At 45.5% G+C, this 14561-nt stretch overlaps 1 protein-coding gene across 1 annotated transcript in view; it reads right to left on the bottom strand.

The window, feature by feature from the left end:
- LOC308470906 (dynein axonemal intermediate chain 2-like) overlaps window positions 1–14561 on the bottom strand; it is an 82019-nt gene that overhangs the window by 21833 nt on the left and 45625 nt on the right. The window contains exons 14-16 of the mRNA XM_080994578.1: window positions 6495–6605; window positions 4715–4802; window positions 3699–3835 (exon numbers count right to left, since the gene is read on the bottom strand). Of these exons, the coding sequence (XP_080850704.1) occupies window positions 3699–3835; window positions 4715–4802; window positions 6495–6605 (336 nt within the window). The remainder of the gene's footprint in view (window positions 1–3698; window positions 3836–4714; window positions 4803–6494; window positions 6606–14561) is intronic.

The raw sequence follows: 14561 nt of genomic DNA, 5'->3' as shown, positions 1-14561 counted from the left end.
AATTGCTGTGTTAGCTTAAAAGCAAGCAAGGAAACAACCCTGAAAACCACTGCTGGCCATGACTCCTTGCGGATATCTCCCATCAAACCTACTGTAAATGTCAAGATTCCTGGCATTGGCCATTAATGCGTCAGGCAATCAATAAATTCAATACCAGGAGTGTCAATAAGGACTGCATTAGAGCTGTCTCTCCTGCTGGCATCCAATTTGCACTAGAAAGTTAAAGATGCAGTCTAAGACCTTATTCACATTATTGTTCTGCCTATAGCCTGTAGCAAGGCAGTAGCACAGATATTTCTGCCATGTATTGAAGTCAGTTTGGATCAACATGGGGGAGATTTGGGCTAAAGACTTTGCACAACAAACACGTACAGGTGCCCCACTCAACGTGTGAAAACAAAACAAGACCCTATGGTTTCCATGGGTTAAATCATCTGAATAAGCATTGAGAGTGAGCCTTTCAAAGCCCCTGCAGAAGGAAGAAGTCTCAGCCAAAGAAGATAAAGAAGAAGATTGGCAAAATAAATTACTGAATTATGCAGGACAAATTATTACAAAAAAGGGTAACTGTTCAATGCATTTTTTTTAAGCTTTGTGTATAGATTTTTACATTAGTATAACTTTTAAAAGTCACTTGTAATAAGATGAAGAAGGTTTTAAAATTGGATTGTTAAGTATATAAGGTTTTATGGACGTGCATGAACAAGTATATTATAAAGGAACCAAGAGGGGGAGTGGAGGGAAGTTGACCAAAAAAAAATTGTGGTTTAAAAATTTGTTTATGATCCCCCCCTTTTGTTATTTTTGGAAAATAAAAAAAAAGTTATTAAAAAGAGAGAGAGAGTGAGCCTTTTGAGACATGGTATACAATGAAACCTCAGTTGTCGAATGCTTTGGAAGCTGAACAATTCAAAACTCGAATGCTGACAACCCAGAAGTGAATGCTTCAGTTTTCGAACACACCTCGGAAGTTGAATAGATTCCGAGGTGAGTTTATCTATTTTTTAAAAGGAATTTGCCGACCGACAATAGCGCCTTGGTTGTCAAACGTTTCAGAAGTCGAGCGGTCTTCCAGAACAGATTATGTTTGACAACCGAGGTACCACTGTATAATGAAATTAAGAAAAAAATTCAAGTGACTTTTCCTTAAAGTTGCTATATTTCAAAAGTTGTTGAATAATAATAATAATCGTAACAACAACAACAATAATAACAATTTTGCCAAAGTTGTTGAGTTTTGTTATTTTTGAGTTATTTTATGGAAAATTAGCAAAAATGACACTACTGAAATGTGAATTTCCCGGACATTTTGCTGATTTCTACCCAGACACTGCTTCCAACTGCAATATTCTGGATATGTCCAGGAAATTCCGGGTGTATGGCAACCCTGCTTTTTCCAAGAGGCCAGAATCCTTCCTGCTTGGGGATACTAGACAGCGAAATCCCAAAGAAAGCCTCAACGGTATTTAGGTATGTGACTACAGTGACAAGGATTCTCTTATGCTCAGAAATGGAAGGAGGAGAGAGAACAACCTCAAAGGAAGAATGGCTGATAAAGAAATCTTGGAATACGCAGAGATGGCAAAAATGATGGCACTGATAAAAGACACAAATTTAGAATCTTTTAAAGAAGACTGAAAACCATTTCTAGTGTATATAAAAAGTTATTTCCCATATGCAAAGACCACCGCAGGGTTTGAATGTCAGAAAATGGCAGAATACATTAAGAAATATGTTAGAGAGGATGAAATGAGAGAAGGCAGAACCTTCAAACGCAATTGTATTTAATTTGGGTTATAAACATTGATGCTGGCTGAGCGGGAAGTCACTAGTTTTGTTGAACTTGTAATATAACTGTTGAGTAACAAGTGTAACTTTCTATATGTGAAAAGATAAAATATTCTTTTCTTTTTTTAAAAGAGAGAGAGAATTGATTTGAGAAACAGAGGCTACTGAGAGCTGGGTTCTTGCATAGAGGGGATGCCAGAAGCAAAGATGGGCAGATGATGGCTAATTTCCTTCGCCTTCTCTTCCCTTCTCCCCCACAACTGCCAAACCCCAGTTTTCTCTTAAAGTTGGAAAGAAGCACAAAGGGACCACACCGCTCATGTCCCAGTGGTGCTTTTCCAGTTGCTTCCTTCCTTCGCTTTATTGCTGGTTGTTCCAAGCTGCTAATGAGTGTCAATATTATACTAGCCTGAGTCCTGGTGTGTTGCCAAGGCGATTATCTACACCCAGGACCTTCTGCACACCAGCCATAAAGGCAGAAGAATGGGGGGGGGGAGCTGCCAGAGAAGAGTCAAGTTATGGGGTACAGGAAGGGGTAGGAACACTTGAGACAACAGCAAGATTTCAAGGCAGGGGGGTGCTTTGGTTGTGAAGGCAATCTTTTCCCACGCAAGTGTTTAAGGCAGAAGGCATGTGCACCATCGTGGCAACGTGATAGTAAGTACAGTGGTACCTCTGGTTAAGAACTTAATTTGTTCTGGAGGTCCGTTCTTAACCTGAAACCGTTCTTAACCTGAGGTACCACTTTAGCTAATGGGGCCTTCCACCGCCGGAGCACCATTTCTGTTCTCATTCTGAGGTAAAGTTCTTAACCTGAGGTACTATTTCTGGGTTAATAAAGGTAAAGGGACCCCTGACTGTTAGGTCCAGTCGTGACCGACTCTGGGGTTGCGGCGCTCATCTCACTTTATTGGCCGAGGTTGCCAGCGTACAGCTTCTGGGTCATGTGGCCAGCATGACTAAGCCGCTTCTGGCGAACCAGAGCAGCGCACGGAAACGCCGTTTACCTTCCCGCCGGAGCACTACCTATTTATCTACTTGCACTTTGATGTGCTTTCAAACTGCTAGGTGGGCAGGAGCAGGGACCGAGCAACGGGAGCTCACCCCGTCACGGGGTGGAATCTATAACCTGAAGTGTCTGTAACCTGAGGTACCACTGTATGCCTTTGCCACCCAGCTTCAGTGTAGCTCTGCTGCTTGTGTACATTTTGCAAGGATGTGCTTCAGCAAAATCTCCAGCTTGTTACTTGCACGCTCCCCTGTAAGCAAGGAACAACTATGTGGGAAGCAGCTCTAACTTGGGACACACCTCAAAAACAGCTGTGTGACTCAGCACACAGGAAATGGGAAACGAAACAGCATTATCGGGCAGCGATTCCCCTCCAGTTCTGGGCCATGATGGCTAGCTCATCAAGCTTTCTGTGGGCACCTTTGGAATTTGGACAGAGCGCTATGGGCACCCCCATTCTGGCGTTGCTTCCCCCCCCATTTCCCCAAGTCTCTTCCCTCCTTGCCCTGAGCAGATAGAAAAACAGAAAATATCTGTGCACACACATATTATTTTATTTCCCATGGAGTCTAGGTAAAAGCTGGATCCTGTATGATTAAAACTGATCTTCCTTCATTTGCATTATTTCGCACAGCCCTCACCCAGTCCCCATTAAAATATAAATTACATTGGTGGACCATGCAGTAAAAATAAATAAACAGATGTGGTCCTTGCTGGCACCATAAAAATACTGACCCAAGATCAACATAATTTTTACATAGGGTGACAACTGGCATGGGGGAGACATTTGTGGAGACCAGGAAAAGTCTTCAATGGTGCCCTTGTGCCCATGGGCACCATACTGACAACTCCAGAGATAGGCCATCTTTTGAACCCACACCCTGCTTCCAAGGTGACCCACCTCCAAATAGGACATAGACACCTTGTAGTCCATGTCGTCACTGGTCTCCTCGATAGCACGGAAGAGGTCGTTGAGCGTTCGCACATAAATGCCAGGTTCATTGTCTGTGCCAAGCATGGTATAGGTCTTTCCACAGCCTGAGGGCAAGAGGAAAGTAGGGAAAGGATGAATTGGTTGCTGAATTGGTAACACGTTTCCAGTTTAGGGCCACCCAAAGTTGGATCTCCATCTTATTAGGTTTCTTCTTGAAAGGAGCACTTTGCTCCTTAAGCTCTTTCCTTCCTAACAAAGGTCGTTTTCAATATACTAAAAACCACTGGTCAAGATGAAATGTATCGACCTGCATAATAAATGGCTTTCTGGATGTCTAGCTCCTCACCTTCTGTGTTCAGAAAAGCACAGTGACAAGACTATGGAGGCTAACATGTCTTTTATGGAACAGAGACTGGTCTTATCTGGAATGAATATGGTGTGCTGGAATTAAGATGAGAAGATAGTACAAAAAGGACTTTGCTCAAGGATGTGCAAGGGCGTTTACACTCCTTTTGTGCTTTGGATCCGCTCTGCTGTTAGCCAAAGGATGGTTTGTTTTCTAACGGTAACGTGGTGCGATTGAAAAACCACCACACAGAAGTGGACAAGGCCCTTGTTTCGTTAACATAGGGTGCTTGCAGGCTTGAGATCAGAGGTCATGTCTTTTATCTGGTTTTTGGGGTGCTCACACAAATCTGCTCAGTCTCCCTCTCTCTGACTCCCTCTTCCCTGTCTAGATCCGGAGTCACTCCTCTTAGAGCTATTACTTAGAATTCAGCCCTGGGTCCAGAAATGGCTTCTTTTGACCCTTCCTCACACATGGAGAATAGAGCCTGGGGCCTCATGAGAGAGGGAGCAGTTCTGAGGCTTGTCCCATTGCTTTCAGAACTAAAACAGTCCATGCCAAGAGCAGCCTATAGACCTTGGTCCCTACAGTGAGAAGAGACGGTGTCTCACGTTCCCATATGAGCCTGTTTTCTTACCAGTGGGGCCATAGGCAAAAACAGTAGCGTTGTAGCCAGAGATGACACCTTCAATGAGGCCTTTGGTGGTGGCACGGTAGACCATATCCTGAAAGAGGAGGGGAACAGAAGAGGGTATCAAAGAAACAGCTTGTTTCCAGGAAGGCAGTGGAAACAAATAGCTCAGTATGAGGCAGCAGGTGGCAATGAGTTTTGACTTTTCTCTAACACCACCTACTCTTTGCTGCTTCCAGCATAGTATAACAGAGCCCTCCAAAGGCAAGAAGAAACTGCATTCCTTAAGACAGCTATTTAGCCATGAATCTGAGTTTGTTTTATGTGGTTTATTTAGCCTTTATCATCGTCTTTTTAAAATAAAGCTTATGATGCTTTTTAAATTTACTGAGTAAACGGCCTCAGTCCTGTATGTCTGAAGGAGCGTCTCCACCCCCATCGCTCAGCCCAGACACTGAGGTCCAGCTCCAAGGGCCCTCTGGTGGTTCCCTCATTGTGGAAAGAGAAGTTACAAGGAACCAGGCAGAGGGCCTTCTTGGCAGTGGCACCCTCCCTCTGGAACACCTTCCCACCAGATGTCAAGGAGATAAAGAACGACACAACTTTTAGAAGGCATCTGAAGGCAGTCCTGTATTGGGAAGTTTTTAATGTCTGATATTTGGTTATGTTTTCATATGCGTTGGAAACTGCCCAGAGAGGCTGGGGCAACTCAGCCAGATGGGCGGTGTATAAATAATAAAATTATTATTCTTAATAAGCAAACAGACTGGGATCCAGAGCCAGCCCAATTGGAGACAACACAAGGGATCTCTTGGTGCATCCATTTTTGGGGGGATGTCCTGAAGGAGTATTGTGGCAACCGAAAAAGATGACCCAGGGGTGCTTCCAAGCTCAGAGAGGAGGCTGGATGCAGCCCTCAGATCACACAGTGCAACTGCACAGTATAATGGGCAGGCTCTACCAGGCTCTGTTTAAGGGAACACTTAAGGCTAAAGTTCCCAGGATTCTTTGGGGGAAGCATTGACTCTTAAGGTGGAATAAACATTGACTCTTAAGGTAGAATAAGAGTGCTCTAATTGACGGCGTGGAGGTGGCCTCGTAGTCGTGTGCTCTCAGTCACTTCCGTTCCACAATGTTCTCTCCTTACTCACTGCTCCTTCTCCATCTCAGCCCCTTACCACCTCTCACTTCAGGAGCAAGAACTGGCAAGATGAATGGCAGATCTCACTCAAGAAGCTCCAGTTTCACGGCAACTTGCAAATTAGCTTGAAATGGAGCCTGCTGAAAGGGGAGCTTGTGGTTTGGCCCAGGCATGCCACCTGCCACCACACCTGAGACAGGTTGGAAGGCAAAGCTGGGATGTCAGAGGTGCCTTAGATCTGGGACCATACGTTTTACGGCAGATCCACAGATCCGTGTAACACTCCCCCAGTTATCTTTCCTAATCAAAAGCAGCTCTGGGGAGGTTGTGATTGGGAACTGAGGAACAGGGAGGAATTGATTAACCCTTTTTCCTCTGGGAATTTCCCCACTCTAAGCTTCGCAGCTGGTTTTTTAGTTGTGCCGGGGAAAAGATAAGGGTACTTTACATTTCTTCCATTGGGTGAAAAAGGGGAGGGTGATTCAGAACAGAAAAAACCACACCCCAGGGAAATATTTAGCTCTTCCACCCCAGCATCTATTGGATCAGCCAGGAAACCAATGCATGTGCCTATTGCCACATCACATGTACTTTGGGCTCAGGTCCCTGGGTAACTAGGTATGCATGTTCATCCGACTTATTTACCTGGGTAGCAGCAAAATCAAAGGCTACATCAAACATATAGGACTTCTCTCGTGAGCGGTTGGCGCGGAGCACATCATCAGGATCCTCCATTGGGTCCATCAGAACGACCATCTGCAAAAGAAAAAGAAAAAAGTGACGGGATCTTTTTGATACACATTACACTGGAGAACTGGAAGCAAACCGCAAGGAAGCAGCTGGAAAGTGGAAGAGAAAATGTGTGCACTAGTTCTTATTTGGCCCAGAGGAGAGTCACCCTGCTGCCATGGCTAGCCACTGTTTCCAAATCCCAAATCTTTCCAGAGTACAGTCGTACCTTGGTTCTCAAACACCTTGGTACTCAAACAACTTGGAACCCAAACACTGCAAACCCGGAAGCAAGTGTTCCGATTTGCGAACTTTTTTCAGAAGCCGAACGTGCTCTGTTTTGAGCGTTACGCTTCCGATTTGAGTGCCACACTTCCGTTTTGAGTGTTATACTGAGATCTGTCTGTTTTTGCTATTTATTTTGCATTTTGTTTTTGCAGCTCTTTTCTGTTTGTTTTTGTGACTGTGTGGAACCCAGTTCAGCTACTGATGACTGATTGCGTGACTGCAGTACATTGTTTATTGCTTTCATTTTATGGATCAATGGTCTCGTTAGTAAAATTCATGTTAAATTGCTATTTTAGGGGTTGTTTTTAAAAGTATGGAACGGATTAATCCATTTTGCATTACTTTCTATGGGAAAGCGTGCCTTGGTTTTGGAACGCTTTGGTATTGGACGGACTTCCGGAACAGATTAAGTTTGAGAACCAAGGTACCACTATAACAAGATTTGCCCCCCTGCTAGAAGGAAGCAATAAAGTGCCATCATGCTGCCATCCCTTAGAGCAGTGGTTTCCAAACTTAGGAACCACCTATAGCCCATAGCCAATGAAATATCGAAGTTCTGCCCAAGGTAGCTGCACCAACTAAAGCTTCTCTGCCTGTTTCTCCCTCCCCGTCTCCGAAATCATGTCCCTCAAGGTACAGAAGCTTTTAATAAGCTGCATAGCACACCAGGATCCCCTGAGCACTAAGACTGCAACTGTGAACTGGCTTCTAACTAATTAGACTGCACAGTGGTAATAAGCTGGGAAATGCCCAGCAGAATAAAAATCTGCTAGGAGGAGGGTTAGGATCTGATGTGGGGGAGCCTTCTGGGCTGCCTCAGTGCTAACTTATATATCATCACACTAGCCCAGTGGTGTGTTCACAAGCCTGTCACCCAGTGGAGGAGCAGATATCCTCAAAGGGTCTTAGTCAACTGCTACCAGACCCTTTTAACTGGGTGCACCAGTGATGGAACACTCAGACTTTCTGCATGCAAAGGTTGCTCTCTTTCCCATTGAGCTGTGGTCCCTCCCACAAAGCAGGTAGATCTGACCTAAAGGGCATCAGGAAAACTGGAAGGATGGAAGAGAAGACTGTTAGACAGTGAAATAAAGCAGAATGGAAGTAGCAGAGAGAGAGAGAGAGAGAGAGAGAGAGAGAGAGAGAGAGAGAGAGAGAGAGAGAGAAATACAATAGCTATTAGAGCAGGCATGTCCAAAGTCTGTTACGGGGGCCTAATTTGGCCAAATCTGGTCCCTGTGGCAGTCTATTTTCTAGGGTAAAATCCTAAAACACAACTTCAATTCTAAAAAAAAGGTCAACAACCTTGGTTGGCCCTTTGGTCGTTCGGCCCTCACAGCCCTTCACTTCATCAAATCTGGCCCTCTTTGGGAAAACGTTTGGACGCCACTGTATTAGAGCTTCCACACTGGCTATTATCCTGAATGCAGGAGTTCCACCCACCTGCCTGTGGATCATTAATCTTCCTTTGTGCTTCTCTCTGATCCCTTCTAACCCTAATCTGATATGACAAAGGGGACAGGTCCATACTAGCCGTGCGGATGCCATTGCTGGTCTTAGATCAAGTGTCTGTTTGCTAGGCTTAATCCCAAGCAGATCGGTAGCCACTAAGGGATATGGGGGTGGGTGGGAAAGGGTGTGGGTGTGTATGTATGCATGGCTGAACTGTTGTGCTATGCAGTCAGCAGGGTTGGGAGGGGATTCAGCCTTGGTTCCTTAACAGCACCTACAATTGCAGACCCTCCAAGCGCCCCTATTTTCCAGATTTACAGAAGCCGTCCCAAATTCTGATTTGATCCCGGAATGTCCCACTTTTTCTTAGGACGTCCCTATTTTCATGGGGGAAATGTTGGAGGGTATGGAGTTATGCAACTACACAACCTTTAGAAGACATCTGAAGGCAGCCCTGTGTAGGGAAGTCTTTTAATGTTTTGTTTTTTTTTTTTAGGGTGGCTGGGGCAACCCAGACAGATGGGTGGGATATAATTAATAACATTATTATTGTTGTCATTATAGGACACCTGTATTTTCCTTGGAGAAATGTTGTAAAGTATGTATCTGCTATGGGTTGCAGTGTATTTGGGGAATTATTATTTTTTGCCAGATCCTGGAAAGGGGAATGAAACTATTGGATTTGTATTTAAGGATTTGCTTTCTTTGGGCGGAAATGAGGCTACGGCTAAGTACACACTATACCATTAAAGGACATCCATCCCTCGCAAAGAATTCTGGGCACTGTAGTTTATGCTGAGCATTAATGGGAACTGTAACTGTGAGGGACAAACTACAGTGCCCACAATTCTTTGAGGGGAACGAATGTGCTTTGAATGTGCTTTAAATGCATACTGTGTACACAGCCTTTTTTTCTTTGGAGCTAGTACCTGGATAAATGAACTTGAACCCCAGAGAGATTTTACCTCAGTGCTGCAGCTTGGCCTTCCGGGAACGACTGCTAAGGGTTCACCTCACAAGATTTGTCTCTCGGCTTGGGGGATGGTTATGTAATGCCAAATGCCAGCCCCTCTGCCTGAGACCTCTGGCACTTAAGAGCTTTCACCGATGATGGGAAGCCTCTCCTTTTCCCAGTTCAACCGTTCAGAGACAGAACTGGATACCTGCTACAAAAGTAGCTACCGATGGCACAGTAGATGTCAGCATCTGTCCCCCTGTGAGAGCAGCTTGTCATCCTTGCGTGTGCAGAGATCAGATTGCCCTAGACGGCAACGTTAGGTTGGGTTTCATCATCTCCAAGAGGCCTTAAAAGGGGCCGGTGTGTAAGGCAATCGCCATAGTAGGCAGGCAGCAGATAAAAAGAAAAGGGCGGCTTGGGATAAATTAACCAGCGTGGTATTGCCATATTGCAGAATCGTAGAGTTGGAAGGGACCCACAAGGATCATCTAGTCCAACCCCCTGCAATGCAGGAATATGCAGCTGTCCTGTATGGGGATCGAACCTGCAACCTTGGCATGATCAGCACCACACTCTAACCAGCAGATCCCCACTCAGCCAGGGTTACTTTGAACCAGGGTCAGCCTTAATTACCAACCCCGCATGGTTGTTGTGAGGATGAAATGAAGATGGAAAGAAACACCTAAGCAGCGCCTTAAGCTCGTTGGAGGAAGAATGGGAATTTGAGTGTGGTAAATAAATAACTTAAGGAACATATCTTGGGGATTCCCCAGCATGTCAGAATCTTCCACCAGTATTATTCTCCTTTTAAGATCCTTATGCCAGTGTGGTGTAGTGGTTAAGAGCAGTGGACTTGTAATCTGGTGAACCGGGTTCGATTCCCAGCTTCTCCATATGCAGCTGCTGGGTGACCTTGGGCTAGTCACACTTCTCTGAAGTCTCTCAGCCTCACTCACCTAACAGAGTGTTTGTTGTGGGGGAGGAAGGGAAAGGAGAACGTTAGCCGCTTTGAGACTCCTTTGGGTAGTGATAAAGCGGAATATCAAATCCAAACTCTTCTTCTTCTTATCACTGAGTTTATGTCAATCAATAGCTCCTACTGCGAGCATTTACAGCAAGAGCCATGTAAAAGGATTTCCCTGTACTTCAATGCCACTGAATTACCATTCTCTGACATTACCGCTGTGGTCTAAACCACTGAGCCTCTTGGTCTTGCCCATCAGAAGGTCAGTGGTTCGAATCCCTGCAACCGAGTGAGCTCCTGTCGCTCTGTCCCAGCTCCTGCCAACCTTGCTGTTTGAAAGCATGCCAGTGCAAGTAGATAAATAGGTACCGCTCCGCCACCAGTAGTGGTTTAGTCATGCTGGCCACATGACCCAGAATGCTGTCTATGGGCAAACGCCGGCTCCCTCGGCCTGAAAGCGAGATGAGCGCCGCAACCCCATAGTCGCCTTTGACTGGACTTAACTGGCCAGGGGTCCTTTACCTTTACCTTTTACCATTCTCTTACATTAATCAGGTAGAAATGGTTGCAAATGGGGCACAAATAGCTCTGAGCAGACACAGCAGCAAAGCAGAGGGAGGGAGGATTGAGAAGGGGGAAGAACCCAAGACAAAGCGAAGGAGCGACTTTTATCTTTAAGCATTGAATGCAGTTCAGTATAGCTGCTCCTCCACCCCCACAACCCCATTTTCCTGCTCCACAATTTCAATTCGTGGTTGGAATCTACATGGAATGGGCGGGAAGGATCCCACATGCATACGGCAGCCTCAGAAATCAGTTACGGATTTGAATTCCTGACAGGATAAAACTCGGCTTCTTGACTCTAAATACTATGGCAACTCTCACACACATTTGCTCTGGCCTTCAGCTTTTGAGGTGGGTACTGAAATGTAGGTGGGTTCCCACGTGGCAGGACACAGTGATAACTTTTATTGAACTAACAGAACTGGACAACAGGGGTGAAGCAACTGCTTATATATATTTCTTGAAGCCTGGGCCACTCCCAATCCCAACATGATTGGTTGTCTAAACTTCCAAGCTGCGAATCATGACTCAGAGTTTAAGGGCCAATGGCAGAGGCCCAGATCCTGAAATGTTTTGCGACTGGATATCAGAACACAGGGGCTCAGAATCCTGAGTCCAGACTCAAGCTCAGGCAAACACAGCCCACTGAATACATAACAGGTACTTTAAAGCAGTGCTATTTTTCCAGAAAAAGAGGTGCCAGAACTCACTACGAACGCCTTCCTTGTCCTCTTACAATGGCAATGGTGCCAACCTGAGAGGTGCCGGAACGCAGTTTGGCTGATAAAAAAGCCTTGCGTTTAGAACCCACCCTATTCTTGTGTTTGAAATTTGTTTAAAACTGTTTTTTAATGTTGTTGTTAATGTTGTTGTGACGCACCCTGGGACATATCACGATTTTAAATAAATTTCACTGAGGTTAGGGATGTGTTGTCTCCCTCTCCCTCCCTCCTCTCAGGACTGGGATTTGAATGGTTTCTCTCTTTCAGGTGGAGCCACAGGTAACTCTCAGCAACAAGAACAGCCTGTGCTGTTGGCAGCTCTCTTGCCCATTGTGCCCGAAGAAGCAGGGCATTGTTTCAGGGGCCATTCCTGTGAGCGACGCCAAAAATTCAATTGGCCGGCCTCATAACTTCACTTGGACAAATGGGCCTCTGTGTGATTCTGTCCTGAGGTTTGTGCAGAGGATCTGAAGGAAGAGAGAGGGAAGGTGACCTTCTAGGGAGAGGGACACTGACAGATAGGATGGTCTCCTCCTCCTCTTCCTCCCCTTTAAAACCAACAGACAAAACTCCACCACCACTACTGCATCAGAGGTTAGATCCCCTATCTTTAACAACTGGTAACAATTCAACAAGAAAATCTTTACTCCCATTAACGCATATCCATGCTAGGAAACAACCTTGCCAGTTGATTTCTGCCTATGCTGTATAATGGGAGTTGTTAAAGGCAGAGTAATGAGAGACAGGAAAAGCTGATTGAGAGGAAACTGTGCATCTCTGCATGATTATTTGCTCTGACTAAGCTTCCTCCCAGTCAGCTTTCTCCAGGGGCAGCTAATTCTGCTACATCTTTGCTTTCGGTACAGTTGGGTCACCCAACCACTCCCAATGCAAGGACATAACATGTCAGCCTCAGTTGGTTAGAGCGTGGTGCTGATCAGGGCCGTCTTACCCATAGGTGCTAGGGGTGCGGGGCACCCAGGCGCCAGGCTCTCAGGGGCGCCAGGCCGAGATTCTGGGGCCCAACAGTTGAGTCCGGGGAAGAGCCCACCCGTCGGTCAGAGTGCCGTGGCCGGCTCTTCTGTTGCGGGTGGCTCTAAGCCGCAAATTTGGGGGCGACCGAGCCAGCAAGACGCTGAGGTGGCTGGTCGGCTCTGCCCTCCTGCACGTCTGGGACTGGGCAACCGGGGGGGGGGGCGTCAGGCGGATGTTTGCACCCCAGCATCTCATATGCTTAAGACAGCCCTGGTGCTGATAACACCAAGGTGGCAGGTTCAATCCCCGTATTGGACAGCTGCATATTCCTGCATTGCAGGGGGGCTGGACTAGATGATCCTCAGGGTACCTTCCAACTCTACAATTCTGTGATTGTATGTATTATTCAGCCTTAGAGAAGGCTGCATCTCTGCATGACCCATTTCTCTAATCTTGTCACCTTTCTTTTGGGGAGGCACTCTCAGAACAGCAAGTCTTGCTAAAATACGAGATCTTTTTAAATACAAACAACAACAATTGTGTTCATTAGTTTTGTCCTCTATAGGCTGCAATGCTGGCAGCATTGTCTCACACAGAAGGCCAAATCAAGAGAAATTAAACCGAGCTGAAATACCCGAATAGGGGATGTATCAGAAAATAACTGCAGCCATAAGGTTACAAGGAAGAAGAAAGACAAGGACTAACATAGATCAGTAACTGCAGGGTATGGACTCCTCTTACAGTGTGTAATTCTGACTCTTTTACATCTCTGAAAGTAAACCTTTGGGCATCAACCAGAACGAAGCATTCCTCCCGATTGAATTCTGCTCAGCTATCAGGAGTTTTGAGGGGGAAAGCTAGGAAATGGTTTGTTTGTGCTGCTGTCAAATCTCTCCTGGCCGCTTCTGGACAGACACATCAGAAATTACAGAACACTACAAATGACTTCTACAAATATTGCTGTGGGGATGGAGAACGCAGGACCTTCAGTCGAAGGAAGCATTTTCTCAAGACTGTACATAGCCGAGATACGGAATAATCTAAAAGAATCTCTCCTTTGAGGCAGGGCATCCCCTTCCAACATTTCTCTGATGAAAACAGACAGTCCTGGTGAGTGGGTGGGGATGCGAGACTTGCTTTCCACATGTGACGCTTTTAGAAAGCAGCTCAGCTTGCGGGTGGGTGTGTTGTTTACTCGGTTTTTTGTTTTTGTTTTTCCACCTACAGGTTTTATCTCACTGCTGGTCGACAGGCAAATCAAAATGTGTGTCTATTTAAATTAATAAGCAAACACAAAGGAATAACATACTCTGCCACCCTTTCTGGATGGAAAACCTCGGGAGGAGAAGTAGCTTCTGGAAACAAAAAGGATCCTCTTGGGTGACGGAAGAGAGAAATGGGATTCAGGACGAATATTTAAGCGATAAGGTGGATAGTGGTGGGAAGTAGGGGGAGGAGAGAGAGGTGGGAAAATATTGTTAAAAAAGGTGCAGTCATAGGTATATCAGTGTATTCAAATCGGAATTGTCAAATTGTGTTATTATTGTTATTATGGTTTTTGTTGTATGTGTCTTTTGCGGTTGTTGCTTGTATTGAAAAAATGATTAAATAAATTAAAATTTAGAAATGGGATCCCGGAAGCACCAGCACCACAGTCATGGCAGTGTCTTGAAAATGGAGGGTATCAGGTGTTGGTGTGTGTGTGGGGGGGTGTACATTCTTGACCTAGATTAGACACCTTCCTGGCGAAAACTCTCTTCTGGGACAGAAGTGGAACATGTTTTGTTTCTGTTTTTTGTGTTTTTTTGAAAATAAAATGCTTTTCGGTGAACAGGGATAGACAGATATGAGAAATAACAAACATTCTGAGACCTGGACCGCCAGGGATTGGGCAGGCTGAAAGAATGAAAGCTCTCTTTCTTTTTCTCTTGCAGGCCCTGTGAAGTGGTTAGAGAGCTGGGCCTAGGAGACCAGGGTGCAAATCCTGACCCAGCCACGAAGCCTATGGGGTGACCTTGGGCCAGTTACCCTCTCTCAGCTAAACCAACCTCACACAGTTG

This window comes from Podarcis pityusensis (genome assembly GCF_964106645.2).
Source record: "Podarcis pityusensis genome assembly, chromosome: 2".
Taxonomy (NCBI): domain Eukaryota; kingdom Metazoa; phylum Chordata; class Lepidosauria; order Squamata; family Lacertidae; genus Podarcis; species Podarcis pityusensis.
Note: the sequence above shows the minus strand (reverse complement) of the source record. Positions and strands in the feature narration are given on the sequence as shown.